General features: G+C 43.2%; 1 protein-coding gene across 1 annotated transcript; it reads left to right on the top strand.

The window, feature by feature from the left end:
- Positions 1–233: 233 nt before the first annotated feature.
- Hrg (histidine-rich glycoprotein) lies at positions 234–15,129 on the top strand. Its single transcript, NM_133428.2, has 7 exons — positions 234–467; positions 2,395–2,505; positions 3,123–3,213; positions 4,521–4,687; positions 11,241–11,321; positions 12,893–12,994; positions 14,215–15,129. Exons 1-7 carry the CDS (start codon positions 285–287, stop codon positions 15,055–15,057), a joined length of 1,578 nt encoding a protein of 525 aa, NP_596919.1. The 5' UTR covers positions 234–284; the 3' UTR covers positions 15,058–15,129.
- The last annotated feature ends 4,038 nt before the right edge of the window (positions 15,130–19,167 follow it).

Genomic DNA, 19,167 nt, shown 5'->3' with positions numbered 1-19,167 from the left:
CCACACCCACACAATAAATACTTAGGGTCAAATGCACCCTGAGTCAGTTGTCTACCCGATATAGCGTATTGCACAAATGATGGTTTTTACCCACGCATCAGTGTTGGGTCTTAACTTTCTCTACACTAATCATTTACAGACTGTTGACAGATATTTGAACCTGGGGTCAAAGTGAACATGCCCAGTTATACAACAAAAGATCTATAAAGACCTTTATCAACTGAGTGTGAGTCACTGTAGCATTCTCCACTATGGTGGACCACAGCCGAGGATGGTTTTGCACCATGAAGGTGCTCACCACGGCATTGCTTCTAGTCACCCTGCAGTGTTCCCATGCCCTGAGTCCCACCAACTGTGATGCCTCCAAGCCTTTGGCTGAGAAAGTTCTAGACTTGATCAATAAAGGGCGGAGGAGTGGCTATACTTTTCAGCTGCTGCGGGTCTCTGATGCCCACTTGGACAGAGTGGTAAGACATGGCCAATGGAGGATTGGAGCTGGGAGACAACGTGTCAGGGGCAATGGGGACTGCAGCCCCAGAGCAGGCTGCTTTACACAATTGACAACTTTAGCCAGGTTTCCTGTTTAGTTTCTGAAGCGGACTCTGAGTTGTTGGGTTTGCCTCTAAACTAATCTTGGTTATTGGCACGTCAGTAACCATGCATCCGGCTGCAACTATTCGGAAGCACTGTAGATCCTGTAGAATACTGGGAACTTTGAAAAGAAAACTAGAATTAGTTGTGCTCCTCAGAAAAAAAAGACAGAATAGGTTTGTGACCATATACACTCCAAAGATATTGGGGCGACACAATGACAGATCTTTTAATTCTGAAAGGGAAATACGGTGGTGGGTTCTGGAGGTTAGAGGGATTTGAACAGGTGAATTCTAGCACCACATGTCCTAGAGGTGAGCAGGGAATCTGAAAGTGACCTACTGCACAGGAATGGAATAAGCAGGTAGGGATTATAGAAGTTCAGTGAGGTTCTGGAGTTCAGTGTGAAGTTGGAAGAGTATTTGGTCTTATCTTGAAGCCAAGCAAGCTTACTGTGTTCATTTAAATTCTATGGTTGTTTAGACCAGATTTAATAGGGCAATCGGGACTACAGAGCGATGCTGTTTCCTCCCACTGCAGCAATAACAGTACCAACAACAACCATAACAATTTCGTACATTTTCTACAATGGAATGCCTGAAGGCAGGAAGCCAGACCCCGGGCAACTGCAGATGACACACAAAGCATTTCATACTTTTTACAGCACTGGAGATGGGGAGGCACTGCCAAATGCAGAAATCAGGAACACAGAACTTAAGACAGCAAACAATGTAATAGCCATGTGTCACACATTTGTCTGACACAGGATGAAAGTGAATGGTGCTACCTCTGAAAGGCAGTACAGAAAGGCTGGAGAAGGGGACACAATGAGACTCAGGGGACAGAGGCAGGTGATAGGGACATGAACAAAGAGTTCGTTTGCATATCCAGGAATGCAGAAACGAGGACCAGATCAAGGCAGTGGTCAAAATACAGGCTAGGCAAGACATGAGACATTTCAAGGAAAGACCACTCAGCCTTGTTTATGACTGGCTAAGGGGAAAAAAATGATGATTGCAAGATGTATTTATATTTTTCCTTGCTTGTTTTGTTCTGCTGCTGTTCTCTGCTGCTAAGGAGGGAAAGACAGTTCAGGCACAGAGGACAGGACCACAAATACAGACCAGAGAAGGTGGTAGTTATTTGTTACTCTTAACTCTGGGCTTGAACTTTCAACACCTACCCAAACCAATGGGCCATTTAGTGCAGCTTTTAAAGGTGAGAGAAGAAACCTCTGGATCCACAGTAGTGCATGCCTGTAATTCAGCACTTGGGACTGTGAAGCACAAAGGTAAGTTCAAAGCCAGCCTGGGTTCTTACATCCTGGAGTCCTGTTCTTTAAAAAGAAAAAGAATGAACAATGGACAGAGAAATGGAAAGTGGAAGGAAGAAGAGAGAAAGAAAGGGAAGGGGACGGGAAGGAAGGAAGGAAGGAAGGAAGGACGGAAGGAAGGAGGGAAGGAGAGTGTGTGAGAATAGAGGGAAAGAAAAGAAAGGGAAAGGAAGAGATTGCTTTTATTAAAAATAAAAACGGGCGCTGGAAGATGACTCAGTGGCTGCTCTTCCAGAAGTCTGTGGTTCAATTCCCAGCATCCATCTCATAACTGTCTAGAACTCCAGTTCCAGGGGATCTAACACCCTCACACAGACATACATACAGGCAAAAACACCTATGTATAGAAAATAAAAATAGATAAATCATGAAAAACTAAAATGAACAACAGCAACAACAAAATAAACCAAAACAAAAAGATCTCTGTGTCCCTGCATCCTCCTGACCTGTCCCTTCCTTGTTACCCTTAGGAAACTGCCACCATCTACTACTTAGTTTTAGATGTGGTAGAATCTGACTGTTGGGTCCTCTCCACAAAAGCCCAGGATGAGTGTCTTCCAGCCATGAGGACATCTGAGGTTGTAAGTAACTGGGGCCACTGGGTTCCTCATATCATTCTTCTATCTAATCAGCTCACTCACTGGAGACACATGCTGGGCTAGACAGTGGGAAAAGCTGCTGGCATCTTAAGATTCATGAAGATGATCTTAACCTTCAATTGTTCTCTCGTGGCTCCTTGAGATAGCGCCATTACCTTCAAGTCCCGCGCAAATCAGCAAACATCCTTAGACATCAATCCGCTGAACTCTGAAGGGAGAGAGTGTGAGTAAATGGAGTCCAATGTCGTTTAAAAAAACACAGCCTATGAATTAATGAGCTGGGAATTGTGTGCGGTGAAGACTGACTTTGTTGGTGGTAATGGCTGTAATTGCAGTGAGGAATTAGGTCTTGTCCTGGGTATGAGGCTGGATATTGAGGCCAGGCTCCCTTCACAGGTGAGAGTACAAAGGAATGAGCAGATACGAGATGCCCATTCCAGAAGTTCAAGTTTTACGCACCAAGGGGCTCTATCTAGTGCTGCCTCCTTTGAAAACATATGGGGTGTGGTCACATCCCATTGCTCTCATAAGGGTTTGGGGTGCCAATGGTGTGCAGTACAGTCTGTGATGAGATTGATGGGAATCCTCTTGTCTTACAGGTGATTGGACAGTGTAAGGTAATAGCCACAAGATACTCCAATGAGTCTCAAGATCTTAGCGTGAATGGCTATAACTGCACCATGAGATCCGGTAAGGTCATCTGCGGAGTTGCTAACTGATTCCAAGTGAATGTAGAACTCGGTCATACAGTGGTGTGGATTAGGTAACAGGGTGGTGGAATGGGAGCTGACTGGTGCCTTCAGTGCCGTTGAGATGGAATCTTGTCTTCACTGTGTCTAGATTTTGCCTTCCAGGTCATGCCATTGAACTTCAGCCAGCTCCAACTATTTTATCTCCAGGATCATTGTGAGCTGGGGAGCAGGTTACTTAATCTGTTTAAGCTTTCCTTATTTAGAATTCATGGTGGAGTTGAATTCATGATTTGCAGAATACAGTGCATTCTTGCTAAGAATTGGCTTCAACAGTTAAGAGTTCTATGTCCTAGTGTATAAAGTAGTCATACGCTGTGCCACACAGATCCAATCATTCCATCTAATTTTACTCGAGGCTATGAAGTAAATGTTGTGGAACTTTTTATTGCAGAGATAAAAATAATTGGGGCTGGCAAAGGTTCCAAGGTGTGCTCCCAGAAGCACACTGAGGCATGACAAAGAATGCTACGTCTACGTTTCTACAGTGCCAACGCTGTCTTAACATTCTTAAGTATTTTAGTATTTTCTCCAAAAGAATTAGGTTTGTTTGTTTGATGAGACGGAGTTTCTCTTTTTATCTCTCTTTGTCCTGGAACTCACTTTGTAGAGTAGGCTGGCCTTGGAACTCACAGAGATCTGCTTGCCTCTGTCTTCTGAGTGCTGGGATTAAAGGCACAGCCACTTCTGCCCAGCTAAGTTGAGCAGTTGAAATTCCTTTTAAAAAGAAGCAAGGCATGGTGTTACAGACCTGTATTCCTAGCACTCCAGAAGACCATAGTATGAGTCTGAGGGCAGCCCCAGGGCAATTCCCTGTGGGCAAAAAAAGAAAGGGAGCACACCCTCAGATAGAGGGGAGGTTGAGGGAGAGAGGGAGGGAGGGAGGGAGGGAGGGAGGGAGGGAGGGAGGGAGGGAGGGAGGGAGGGAGGGAAATTGCGCTCAACCATTTTCTGTAGCTTTAACTTTAAGCTGCCATTCTCTCCTTGACAAAGATAGGAAGCCTAGATTAAAGCAGCACTTGTGAAGGCTGGAGTGGGCCTCATTGATGGCGGTCACGTGGAATGGCAGAGAAAACAGCTGTTGTCTCGCCGATTGACCTTGAATTACTTTAACCTTCAGTTAGTCCGTCTATAATAACAGTAATGACTCTCAGGGATGTGCTTACACGTGCTGTATTCTGACCTGGCTTCGAAGTTGCCGCTTCCAACTCTGACCCTGTGGCATCAATTTCTTTCTCCTTTCTCTAGTCTCTTCGGCATATATCAACACCAAAGACAGTCCTGTACTAGTGGACTCATTTGAGGATTCCGAGCCCTACAGAAAGCTAGCCCGTAAAGCCCTCGACAAGTACAAAGCGGAGAATGGTGACTTTGCCTCATTCAGAGTGGAAAGGGCTGAAAGGGTTATAAGAATGGTGAGTTCCCACTACTTCAGCGTGTTGGGTGTGAGCTGAGCAGCTGGCCCTGTACACTGGCCTAACCTAGGCAGCTCCTTTGAAATTGTTGCAGCCTTTGATACTCAGTAAACAACAATCAGATAAACTTCACGTATTGAAGAGATACGAGATAAGGGATAAGGATAGAATTATTATCTGACAGGAAAAAGAAGCCAAAGGAAAGGCAAGAGCATTATTGGATTATTTGAACACTAAAAACTATCCAATGTTAGCCTCCTTATGGTAGAATACTGAGGCTTGGGAAATGAGCCTGACCATGACCAGCTTTAGAGCTGAGGCTAAATGTCTCTGCCTAGTAGATCCAGAATATTAGTGCCTCCCACTGAGGGCTGTCATGTGGAACAGCCAGATAATGTTTTGGCTTTTGTTTCTTTTAAATACATACTTTTAATATTTGTTTATTTGTGTGTGTGTGTGTGTGTGTGAGAGAGAGAGAGAGAGAGAGAGAGAGAGACAGAGACAGAGACAGAGACAGAGACAGACAGAGACAGAGAGAGGAGGGAAGAGAGAGAAAGAGAGAGAGAGAGACAGAGAGAGAGACCACAGGCTAGAAGAGGGCATTGGATCTCCTGATGGGGAATTGAACTGGTCCTTTGAAGGGACAGTATGTACTCTTTTTTTTAATCTTTATTAACTTGAGTATTTCTTATTTACATTTCGATTGTTATTCCCCTTCCCGGTTTCCGGGCCAACATCCCCCTAAACCCCTACCCTTCCCCATCTATGTGGGCTTCCCCTCCCCATCTTCCCCCCATTACCACCCTCCCCCCAACAATCACATTCACTAGGTGTTCAGTCTTGGCAGGACCAAGGGCTTCCCTTCCACTGGTGCTCTTACTAGGCTATTCATTGCTACCTTTGAGGTTGGAGCCCAGGGTCAGTCCACGTATAGTCTTTGGGTAGTGGCTTAGTCCCTGGAAGCTCTGGTTGGTTGGCATTGTTGATCATATGGGGTCTCGAGTCTCTTCAAGCTCTTCCAGTCCTTTCTCTGATTCCTTCAACGGGAGTCCCCTTCTCAGTTCAGTCGTTAGCTGCTGGCGTTCGCCTATGTATTTGCTGTATTCTGGGTGTGCCTCTCAGGAGAGATCTACATCTGGTTCCTGTCAGCCTGCACTTCTTTGCTTCATCCATCTTATCTAGTTTGGTGGCTGTATATGTATGGGCCACATGTGGGGCAGGCTCTGAATGGGTGTTCCTTTTGCCTCTGTTCTAAACTTTGCTTCCCTATTTCCTGCCAAGGGTATTCTTGTTCCCCTTTTAAAGAAGGAGTGAAGCATTCGCATTCTGGTCATCCTTCTTGAGTTTCATGTGTTCTGTGCATCTAGGGTAATTCAAGGACTTGGGCTAATAGTCACCTATCAATGAGTACATACCATGTGTGTTTTTCTGTGATTGGGTTACCTCATTCAGGATGATATTTTCCAGTTCCATCCATTTACCTATGAATTTCATAAAGGCATTGTTTTTGATAGCTGATTAATATTCCATTGTGTAGATGTACCACATTTTCTGTATCCATTCCTCTGTTGAAGGATATCTGGGTCCTTTCAGCTTCTGGCTATTATAAATAAAGCTGCTATAAACATAGTGGAGCACATGTCTTTGTTATATGTTGGGGCATCTTTTGGGTATATGCCGAAGAGAGGTATAGCTGGGCCCTCAGTTAGTTCAATGTCCAATTTTCTGAGGAACCTCCAGACTGATTTCCAGAATGGTTGTATCAGTCTGCAATCCCACCAACAATGGAGGAGTGTTCCTCTTTCTCCGAATCCTCGCCAGCATCTGCTGTCACCTGAGTTTTTGATCTTAGCCATTCCCACTGGGGTGAGGTGAAATCTCAGGGTTGTTTTGATTTGCATTTCCCTTATGACTAAAGATGTTGAACATTTCTTTAGGTGTTTCTCAGCCATTCGGCATGCCTCAGCTGTGAATTCTTTGTTTAGCTCTGAACCCCATTTTTTAATAGGGTTATTTGTCTCCCTGCAGTCTAACTTCTTGAGTTCTTTGTATATTTTGGATATAAGGCCTCTATCTGTTGTAGGATTGGTAAAGATCTTTTCCCAATCTGTTGGTTGCCATTTTGTCCTAACCACAGTGTCCTTTGCCTTACAGAAGCTTTGCAGTTCTATGAGATCCCATTTGTCAATTCTTGATCTTAGAGCATAAGCCATTGGTGTTTTGTTCAGGAAATTTTCTCCAGTGCCCATGTGTTCCAGATGCTTCCCCACCCTTTCTTCTATTAGTTTGAGTGTATCTGGTTTGATGTAGAGGTCCTTGACAAACTTGGACTTAAGCTTTGTACAGTGTGATAAGCATGGATCGATATGCATTCTTATACATACTGACCTCCAGTTGAACCAGCACCATTTGCTGAAAATGCTATCTTTTTTCCATTGGATGGTTTTAGCTCCTTTGTCAAAAATCAAGTGACCATAGGTATGTGGGTTCATTTCTGGGTCTTCAATTCTATTCCATTGGTCTATCTGTCTGTCTCTGTACCAATACCATGCAGTTTTTATCACTATTGCTCTGTAATACTGCTTGAGTTCAGGGATAGTGATTCCCCCTGAAGTCCTTTCATTGTGGAGGATAGTCTTAGGTATCCTGGGTTTTTTGTTATTCCAGATGAATTTGCAAATTGTTCTGTCTAACTCTCTGAGGAATTGGATTGATATTTTGATGGGGATTGCATTGAATCTGTAGATCGCTTTTGGTAAAATGGCCATTTTTACTATATTAATCCTGCCAATCCATGATCATGGGAGATCTTTCCATCTTCTGAGGTCTTCTTCAATTTCTTTCCTCAGAGGCTTAAAGTTCTTATCATACAGATCTTTTACTTGCTTGGTTAAAGTCACACCAAGGTATTTTATATTATTTGGGACTATTATGAAGGGTGTCGTTTCCCTAATTTCTTTCTCGGCTTGTTTCTCTTTTGTGTAGAGGAAGGCTACTGATTTATTTGAGTTAATTTTATACCCAGCCACTTTGCTGAAGGTGTTTATCAGGTTTATTAGTTCTCTGGTGGAACTTTTGGGATCACTTAAATATACTATCATATCATCCGCAAATAGTGATATTTTGACTTCTTCTTTTCCAATCTGTATCCCCTTGATCTCCTTTTGTTGTCTGATTGCTCTGGTTAGAACTTCAAGAACTATACTGAATAAGTAGGGAGAGAGTGGGCATCCTTATCTAGTCCCTGATTTTAGTGGGATTGCTTCATGTTTCTCTCTACTTAGTTTAATGTTAGTGACTGGTTTGCTGTATATGGCTCTAACTATGTTTAGGTATGGGCCTTGAATTCCTATTCTTTCCATGACTTTTATCATGAAGGGGTGTTGAATTTTGTCAAATGCTTTCTCAGCATCTAATAAAATGATCATGTGGTTTTGTTCTTTCAGTTTGTTTATATAATGGATCACATTGATGGTCTTCTGTATATTAAACCATCCCTGCATGCCTGGGATGAAGCCTACTGATCATGGTGGATGATTGTTTTGATGTGTTCTTGGATTCGGTTTGCCAGAATTTTATTGAGTATTTTTGGGTCGATATTCATAAGGGAAATTGGTCTGGTCTGAAGTTCTCTTTCTTTCTTTCTTTCTTTTTTTTTTTTTTTTTGTTCTTTTTTTTTCGGAGCTGGGGACCGAACCCAGGGCCTTGTGCTTCCTAGGCAAGCGCTCTACCACTGAGCTAAATCCCCAACCCCTGAAGTTCTCTTTCTTTGTTGGGTCTTTGTGTGGTTTAGGTATAAGAGTAATTGTGGCTTCATAGAAGGAATTCGGTAGCACTCCATCTGTTTCAATTTTGTGGAATAGTTTGGATAGTATTGGTATGAGGTCTTCTATGAAGGTCTGATAGAATAATGCACTAAACCCATCTGGACCTGGGCTCCTTTTGGTTGGGAGACCTTTAATGACTGCTTCTATTTCGTTAGGAGTTATGGGGTTGTTTAAATGGTTTATCTGTTCCTGATTTAACTTCGGTACCTGGTATCTATCTAGGAAATTGTCCATTTCCTGCAGATTTTCAAGTTTTGTTGAATATAGGCTTTTGTAGTAGGATCTGATGATTTTTTGAATTTCCTCTGATTCTGTAGTTATGTCTTGCTTTTCATTTCTGATTTTGTTAATTTGGACACATTCTCTGTGTCCTCTCGTTAGTCTGGCTAAGGGTTTATCTATCTTGTTGATTTTCTCAAAGAACTAACTTTTGGTTCTGTTGATTCTTTCTATGGTCCTTTTTGTTTCTACTTGGTTGATTTCAGCTCTGAGTTTGATTATTTCCTGCCTTCTACTCCTCCTGGGTGTATTTGCTTCTTTTTGTTCTAGAGCTTTTAGGTGTGCTGTCAAACTGGTGACATATGCTCTCTCCTGTTTCTTTCTGCAGGCACTCAGAGATATGAGATTTCCTCTTAGCACAGCTTTCATTGTGTCCCCTAAGTTTGGGTATGTTGTACCTTCATTTTCATTAAATTCTAAGAAGTCTTTAATTTCTTTCTTTATTTCTTCCTTGACCAGGTTATCATTGAGTAGAGCATTGTTCAATTTCCACGTATATGTGGGCATTCTTCCCTTATTGTTATTGAAGACCAGCTTTAGCCCGTAGTGATCTGATAGGACGCATGGGATTATTTCTATCTTTCTGTATCTGTTGAGACCTGTTTTATGACCTATTATGGTCAATTTTGGAGAAAGTACCATGAGGTGGTGAGAAGGTATATCCTTTTGTTTTAGGATAGAATTTTCTATAAACATCTGTTAAGTCCATTTGGTTCATGACTTCTCTTAGTCTGTCTATGTCTCTGTTTAATTTCTGCCACAGAAGGAATCTTTTTTTTTCTGTTTAATTTCTGTTTCCATGATCTGTCCATTGATGAGAGTGGGGTGTTGAAATCTCCTACTATTATTGCGTGAGGTGCAATGTGTCTTTTGAGTTTCAGTAAGTTTTTTTTTTTTTTTATGTATGTAGGTGCCCTTGTATTTGGAGCATAGATATTTAGGATTGAGAGTTCATCTTGGTAGATTTTTCCTTTGAAAATTTATTGGGGAGTTGAGACCATTGATATTGAGAGATAGTAAGGAATAGTGATTATTGCTTCCTGTTACATTCATATGTGGATGTGAGATTATGTTTGTGTTCTTGTCTTCTCTTTGTTTTGTTGACAAGATGATTAGTTTCTTGCTTTTTCTAGGATGTAGCTTGCCTCCTTATGTTGGGTTTTACCATTTATTATCCTTTGTAGCACTGGATTTGTAGAAAGATATTGTGTAAATTTGGTTTTGTTTTGGAATATCTTGGTTTCTCCATATATGTTAATTGAGAGTTTTGCTGGATACAGTAACCTGGGCTGGTATTTGTCTTCTCCTAGGGTCTGTATGATATCTGTCCAGGATCTTCTGGCTTTCATAGTCTCTGGTGAGAAGTCTGGTGTGATTCTGATTCTGCTTTTATATGTTACTTGACTTTTTTCCCTTACTGCTTTTAATATTCTTTCTTTATTTTGTGTATTTGGTGTTTTGACTATTATGTGACTGGAGGAGTTTCTTTTCTGGTCCAATCTATTTGGAGTTCTGTAGGCTTCTTGTATGTTTATGGGCATCTCTTTCTTTAGGTTAGGGAAGTTTTCTTCTATGATTTTGTTGAAGATATTTACTGGTCCTTTGAGCTGGGAGTCTTCACTCTCTTCTATACCTATTATCCTTAGGTTTGATCTTCTCATTGAGTCCTGAATTTCCTGTATGTTTTGGACCAGTAGATTTTTCCGCTTTACATTATATTTGACCACTGTGTTGATGATTTCTATGGAATCTTCTGCTCCTGAGATTCTATCTCTCTTCTATCTCTTGTATTCTGTTGATGATGCTTGTATCTGCGGCTCCCTGTCTCTTCCTTTGGTTTTCTATATCCAGGGTTGTTTCCCTTTGTGCTTTCTTGATTGCTTCTATTTCCATTTTTAATTCCTTCAACTGTTTGTTTGTGTTTTCCTGGAACTCTTTCAGGGATTTTTGTGATTCCAGTGAAACCAGTGGGACTAGGGCTGGAGAGATAGCTCCCAGGTTAAGAGCACTGACTGCTCTTCCAGAGGACCTGGGTAGGATTCTAAGATTGGGCATAATGGTTCACAATCAGCTGTGACTCTCAATCCAGATTACCTGACACCGTCTTCTGACCTTGGACAGAAGCTTATGCAGGAAGAATTTCTGACACAAAAACATAAATAAAACAAAAAATGTAGCAGTGACATCCCCAAAAAATGAGGATCTGGAGCTCAGGGAGGGTGTTTTTCCCTGCTATGCTTCTGCCCGTGTATAACAATTTCTGCAAACGGTGATTTCTTTTCACTGGCGTAATCTATTTTTATGTATTAAGCAGAAACCAAAGGAAAATCACATGTATTCATCATTTTCACTCCCTTAGTGTTTTACAAGATGTCGTACGATGGGTGTCTATTACTTTCCCACTCAGCTTCTATGCTCTTGAAACTGTGTTGATTCCTTTGTTCCAGAGAGGAGGGGAAAGAACCAGCTACTTCATAGAATTCTCGGTGAGGAACTGTTCCACACAACACTTCCCCAGACACCCTCCGGTAAGTGTGATACATCGCCATTTAGAGAGTGCCCACCACCTCAAGGGACTCCTCACACACATGTTCACTGACCAACACTCACACAACCCTAGAACGTAAGTTCACGTATTCATTCTGATCGGCGGATGGAGAAATGGTTTTAGAATGTATGCGACGTGATATACATAGTACCTAGAACTGAATTTTTCAATTCTTTAAGATGAAAGGTTTAGTGAGCCAATAGCCAGCATATGCTAAGGCCATCTATAACAAGCATGGACACTCGCAGGTATCCCAGGTGACAAGTGACGATGTTACTGTGGTCCTGCCAAGCTTGGTTAGAATCCAGGACTTCTTCCTTAGTCAAATTGACCCATTATCTGCTGAAAGGGCTTACTGACGACGCCCAATATCTCCTCCCTTTAGTCCTTGCCTAGCAGGTATTTGGTCACTGTGATCAGAGAATGACTAATGCACTTGGTATCTTGGTGTTTATAAAGCATCTCCACTATGTTATTATTGTCTGCTGAGCTCCGAGGCAGCCCCACTGTGGAGATGCAAGTGTCTGGCTCAGTTACCCTGGGATGAGGCCTACAATCTTAACCCCCTACTAGTGTACTCTTAGTTGGTTAGTGTTAGCAATGTGGAACTCTGTTCTGTTCTCGATCCGAGGGCTTTCCTGGGGTTTAATGGCACATCTGCTGTCTCCAGCCAGAAGGGAAGAGGCATGTGTTGTGTCAACAATTTCGCAAGTGGCAAATGCATACTTACATATATACACATTCCAGCTGCTCAACTTTCCTACTTGAGCCGGTTCTAGATTCCTCCTCATCAGCTGCAAAAGACAAATACTCTGCTGTGTTTGTGCGGCACTGAAAACCTACTGCAGCGTCATAAAGTCTGGAGAAGGAGAAGCTAGCAGCCTCCCCTCACTGAACTAAAGCCGTTTGTCCCTGTGGGAATCCCACTCACTTACAAACACAGGATTTCAGAACCTTTGTACAATTTATTTCCCACTGCTGGGAACTGGCAAGTCCACATTCATATAGGCCTCTTTGAACCTCAAAACTGTCCAGACAGCCTCAATGCATAGCTTTTTCTAGAAATGAATTGTCTTCTTGTCCTTTGACAAATGGGGTTAGGGGTTTCCAGAACACAGAGTGTCAGCTAGTGAGAGCCAGCAGACACTCATGTTAACAGGACTCAAGCAAACCCATCTTTGTAGTGGCTCTGCCCTTCCCAGCACTTGCAAGTTACATAAATCTGTCTTCAATAGCATTTCCCTTCCCCCAGGCACAAGCAACCCAGGTCTTTATTGCAGAAACACTGGCCTAAGGGTAGCATAGACATTTGTCTCTAGGAGGGGGCATGTGTCCCTAGGACTACATACAGATGGACAGTGCATCTGTTCGTGGAGAAACCCACAGAAGTCTGATAAAATCCTGTGGAAGATACAGACCTAGACACTTTCCTCTTATTCATTTAAAGCTTTTCCTTGGCTGGAAATGTTGACAGCCATGCGGACACACACTGTATGGACCCATTCACTGTATATTCCTCTTGCACATGCTAATAGCCATTTCCCTTTGAAGGTCTTTGGATTGTGCAGAGTAGTTTTGACCTACAGTACAGAAGCCTCTGACTTGGAAACCCCAGAATACACTGACCTGATCTGTGAAGTCTTCAACACTGAGGTGGGTTGGCTGAACAGCCCTCATTATGAGCAGGACCAGACCAAGAGATAATCTCTCGAATAGTACATTTGGTTCTTTTGCCTCTTACGATGTGTATGTGTGTGTGTGTGTGTGTGTGTGTGTGTGTGTGTGTGTGTGTGTGCGTGTGTGTGTAAGAGAAAGAGACAGAGTCAGAGTAGAGATGGCTCCATAGATTTTATTTGCTCGTTTGTTGTTTTATTTTAATTTATTTTTGTTTTTTGAGTCAAGGCTTCACTCTGTAGCATTCTCTAATCTGGAACTCACTATGTAGCATTGTCTAATCTGGAACTCACTCTGTAAACCAAGCTGGCCTGAGACTCAGAGATCTGCCTACTTCTGGCTCCTGAGTGCTGTGACACCTAGCCACACAGACAGCCACATGCCTAGCCTTAACTTTTTTAATTAAAGTCTGTTTCGGTATACAACTGTAGTTCCAACATGTGGGAAGCTGAAGTAGAAAAATAGCCAAGTTCCAGGCCAGGCTGAGCTACAGAGAAAGACTCTGTGTTTTTGTTTGTTTGTTTGTTTAAGCTAAAGCTGAGGGTTTCGAGGTTAAGTTTAGAGGAGCGTATCTTGGCACTGTGTTGGGAATGTCAGATCCATCAAAACTGCTAGCTCAGTAGGCAGTTACTGTTCCTTGATCTCTTTTCATTGAAATGAGAAAAATAAGGTTAACACAATTTTTATAAAGCAGCACCAAAGGACCACTCTTACTTTGACATTAGCTGATTTGTCATACTTCTCTTGGGCAATAATAATGCTATTCAACAACAGATTCCTTTTTTATTTTGAATGTAATTTGATTAGAAAAAAACAAAAATGTAAGAACCAGAGCTGGAGAGATGGCTCTGCAGTTATGTTATTTGATGCTCTTCAAGAGGACCCAGCCCCACATGGCAGCTCATGGCTGTTTTTAGTTCCAGTTCTAGATTTATGCCTTCTTCTGGCCTCCACAAACACTACACACACACACACACACACACACACACACACACACACACACACACACACACAGAGTACACGGACATACACGCAGGCAAACCCCTACATATTATGAAATAGTTAATGTTTTAAAAATACAATGGCTTTTTTGGTTTCCTATGTCTTAGATCAATTTGTGAAATCTTTGAGAGCCTGCAGTCCAGCCTAAAATCTAGCTTCCAACATAATTATATTCACGTTTCTGTGTCCTTTACCAGGATCTTAAAAACAGGAGTGACATGAAACCCCATCGGGGCCATGAGCATCCTCATTGTGACAAACATCTGTGTAAGCTCAGTGGACCCAGGGACCATCATCATACCCATAAGACACATGAAATTGGATGCCCACCACCACCAGAAGGAAAAGATAACTCAGACAGACCACCCCTTCAAGAAGGAGCCCTTCCACAAATGCTCCCTGGCCATTCTGGTCCTTCTGGTACCAACAGGAGCCATAGACCCCCTCATAATCACAGTTGTAATGAGCATCCGTGCCATGGACAGCATCCCCATGGACACCACCCTCATGGTCAGCATCCCCATGGACACCACCCTCATGGTCAGCATCCCCATGGACACCACCCTCATGGTCAGCATCCCCATGGACACCACCCTCATGGTCAGCATCCCCATGGACACCACCCCCATGGTCACCATCCTCATGGTGACCATCCCCATGGACACCACCCCCATGGACATGATTTCCTTGACTATGGACCTTGTGACCCACCCTCCAATAGCCAAGAACTCAAGGGTCAGTATCATCGGGGACATGGTCCACCACACGGACACTCAAGGAAAAGAGGGCCAGGTAAAGGACTCTTTCCTTTCCACCAACGACAAATCGGATATGTCTACCGACTCCCTCCACTGAATGTAGGTGAAGTTCTCACTCCTCCTGAAGCCAATTTCCCCATCTTCTCTTTGCCAAATTGCAACAGACCCCCACAACCAGAGATTCGGCCCTTCCCTCAGACAGCCTCAAAGTCCTGTCCAGGGAAATTTGAGGGTAAGTTTCCACAAGTTTCCAACTTTTTTGAACATACGCCTCCAAAATAAAACCTGATTTCTTGGTAGGGGAAAGAGTACAATATTCTGAATAAATAAAATATGACCAGTTAGAAATGAAAAGTGTAATTACTTTGTAACTTTGGTTTCATACATAGGGGAGTATGGGAAAGAAGCCAGAATGAGACAGGAGGACAAATGGAAACAAGAGGAAAGATGTCTTAGTCAGGGTTTCTATTCCTGCACAAAACATCATGACCAAGAAGCAAGTTGGGGAAGGACGGGTCTATTCAGCTTACACTGCCACATGGCTGCTCATTACCAAAAGAAGTCAGGATTGGAACTCATACAAAGTAGGAACGTAGATGCAGAAGTTGATGCAGAGGGTATGGAGGAGGAATGTTGCTCACTGGCTTGCCTCCCCTGGCTTGTTCAGCCTGCTTTCTTTTTCTCTTTCTTTTTCCTTTTTGTTTCTGTTTTCTTTTTTACATCATTTTTATTAGATATATTTCTTTATTTACATTTCAAATGTTATTCCCTTTCCTGGTTTCCTGCCCAAAAGCCCCCCTATTCCTTCTCCCTCCCCCATAAGGGTGTCCCGGTCATGGACCCCGCCTCACCAGCACCCCCGACATTCCCCTCCACACTGGAGGTCCAACCTTGGCAGGACCAAGGGCTTCCCCTTCCACTGGTGCTCCAACAAGGCTATTCTCTGCTACATATGCAGTTGGAGCCCTGGATCAGTCCATGTATAGTCTTTTGGTAGTGGTTTAGTCCCTGGAAGCTCTGGTTGGTTGGCATTGTTGTTCTTATGGGGTTGCAAGCCCCTTCAGCTCCTTCATTCCTTCCTCTAATTCCCCCCCCAGGGGGTCCTGTTCTCAGTTCAGTGATTTGCTGCTAGCATTGACCTCTGTATTGGACATGCTCTGGATGTGTCTCTCAGGAGAGATCTATATCCAGTCCCTTTCAGCATGCACTTTTTAGCTTCATCAATTTTATGTAGTTTTAGTGGCTGTATATATTTATGGGCCACATGTAGGGCAGGCTCTGAATGGCCATTCCTTCAGTATCCACTCTAAACTCTGCCTCCATATCTCTTCCTATGGATATTTTTGTTTCCCTTTTTAAGAAAGAGTGGGAGCATCCGCATTTGGTCATCCTTCTTCTTGAGCTTCCTGTAGATTGAGTAATTCAAGCTTTTGGGCTAATATTCACTTATCACTGAGTGCATAGCAAGTATGTTTTTCTGTGATTGGGTTTCCTCACTCAGGATGATATTTTCTAGTTCATTCCATTTGCCTATGAATTTCAATACTCTGCCATCAGCAGCAGGTGTGCTATGTCATTCTTGCTGTCCACAGGAGTGATGGCAAGAGTGAGCCATCAGGTTTCAGGAGCCTAGAAGAGCATGTAGCATACACATGAGCTTAGGCTCTCCCAGGACGATGCTATTGGTCTAGTTGTCCTGGAGTGTTTCATGTGGGATGTGGTGTTTCTCCAACCCCATCATAGGAAGACATGGGCTCTCTGTTCTACCTCACGCTGGACGTCTTAGAGACTCGCTGCCACTTGCTCTGCAGGAAGGCACCTGTATCTTCCCTCATCCCTGTCTGTCTGCCATGAGTCTGAATCCATGCCTGCCTAAAGGCTGTCTTGTAAATCTGTCTGTCTCCATCTCTCTGTGTGTCCCGAACAAGGAGATTCTGGTTTGAATTTATTGAAGATGGCAAAAATTTCACATGAGGAAAGAAGGAATTCTTTACAGAGATCTTTAACAGAGTTTGACAAGGGACTAAGTCACCAAGTCCAACTGACCCAGAAAATAAACAGTATTACAACATCTTTGTTTCTCAAGCAATATCCGTATGTTGCATCTAACATTTATTGTGGATTATATAAGGAGTTCCACCTGCAAACACTCGTGCTTTACTCATGGGCCAGGGGCATGAGGAGTATATATGTTAGAACCACAGCCATGCATTAGCTTAGATTCATTTCACCCAGGCGGTGGTGGCACACACACCTTTAATCCCAGCACTTGGAAGGCACAGGCAGGTAAATCTCTGAGTTCTTGGATAGCCAGGGCTACTTGTAGAAATCCTGTTTCAAAAAACCAACCAAACAAACCAACAAATAGTTGACTTCCTACACAGAGAAGCCCTGTCTCCAAACAAACAAAGAAAACGAAAACAAGAAATTGGTTTCATGGGAAATCCAAAGCAAAATAAGTATGATTGTTACACTGTCCTCTTAAAATCATGTTAAGCAAACAGGCTGAGTAGTAGAATAGCAGTCTTAGGTCTTAAGAGACTACAAAGTTTATTATTAACTCTGGCTGTGAGGCCCAGAAGGAGTTCTAGTGTCTTAGCATCGAGGAGATATTTTTTCTTTTTTTCTCTGTTACATTTATTTATTTATTCAATTTACATCCCAATCACTGCCCCCCTCTTCCTGGTCCCCCCTTACACAATTCCTCCCCTCTTTCCCCATTTCCATTCTCCTATGAGACGGTGGAGAACCCTTCCCACTTCCCCCAGTATCCCTTGTGCATCAAGTCTCTGCAGGACTAGATGAGTCTTCTTTCACTGAAGCCAGACAAGGCACCCCAGTTATAAGAATGAGATCCAATAGGCAGGCAACAGGTTTCAGGACAGCCCCTGCTCCAGTTGTTGAGGGAACCTACGTAAAGAACACACTGCTCATCTGTTGCATATGTGCAGGGAGGCCTAGGTCCAGCCTATGTATGTTCTTTGGTTTGTGGGTCAATCTCTGAGAGCCCCAAGTTAGTTAGTTAACAGGTTAGTTAACTCTGTTGGTCTTCCTGTGGGGTTCCTGTCCCCTTCAGAGCCTCCAACCCTTTCCCCAATCCTTCCAGAAGACTCCCTGAGTTCTGTCCAACGTTTGCCTGAGGGTCTCTGCATCTGTTTCAGTCAGCTGCTGGGTGGAGTCTCTTGGAGGAAAGTCATGCTAGGCTCCTTTCTGCAAGCATGACAGAGTATCATTACTAGAGTCAGAGATTGGTGTTTGCCCATGGGATGGGTCGAGATATTTTCAAAATACTGTATCGCCACATATGGACTCCATCACTGTGTCTCTGTCTTAGTTTCTTTTGTGTCTTTGACTCCATACATAAGCCCAGTCCTTCTCAGCCTTGACAACACTTTGGAATGATCTGGGAAGTTGAGGACTGCCCTGGCTTGGATCCACCACTAATTCTAAACGAGGGGATCTGTGCAACTACAGTGATAGTTTTCTTCTGGGTGTGAAACCCAGGACTTTGTGCATGCTCGGCAAGAGTCTTCCACCAAGAAGAACCTCCAGTCCAACACCAGGATTTTTCCTAAAGTTCTTTGAATGCTTCTAACATGAAGGCAAGGTTTGTCACCATTGCTGCAGGTCTTCACTGTAGAGAAAGTTTGGGAAGAGGCGAAATGCTGTAGTGACACTACATACAGCAGTGAGCAGAAAACCTAGGCAGGATCTCTTAGGTTCCTTCTGAAACTGCAACCCCTACAAACACGGAGGCTGCACACTGTGGAGGGGTTGGATAGAGGTTGCTGCCTTCAGCCCTGTGCCCAGTGAGAGGCCCTTACCCAAATGGGATAGGTCCACAATGTCTCAGCCCTTATCTGTCTCACCAGTGTCTTCTTTCGTATGATTTGCTTTAAGGGACACAAGTAACGAGCATGGCATGGGAGGGTCCCTAGTTGTAGGACAAATGATAGTAAGTGATATCCATTACTCTGCATTTATGCTGTGCCCAACATTTCACCGACTGAAATAGACATGGCTTCTTATTCATTGCACAGCATCACCAAGAACTATCAATTCACATTTTATAAATAAAAAAGTCTAAGAGTGAAAGGATGTGGTGGTTTGAATAAAAATGCCACCCCTCTGTGCTGGATATTTTTATGTCCACCTGACACAAGCTAACATGATCTGAGAGGAGGGAACCTCCATGAAATGAAGAAAATGCCTCCATGAGTTTGGGTTATAGGCAGACCTGTATTTTTCTTAATTAGTGCTTGATGAGGATGGGCCCAGCTTATTGTTGGTGGGGCCACCCAGGTTTGTTGGTCCTGGGTTCTATAAGAAAGCACACAGAGTAAGCCATAAGGAGCAATCCAGTAGACAGCACTCCTCCAGGGTCTCTGTATC

Source organism: Rattus norvegicus, chromosome 11 (genome assembly GCF_036323735.1).
Source record: "Rattus norvegicus strain BN/NHsdMcwi chromosome 11, GRCr8, whole genome shotgun sequence".
Lineage (NCBI taxonomy): Eukaryota > Metazoa > Chordata > Mammalia > Rodentia > Muridae > Rattus > Rattus norvegicus.
Note: the sequence above shows the minus strand (reverse complement) of the source record. Positions and strands in the feature narration are given on the sequence as shown.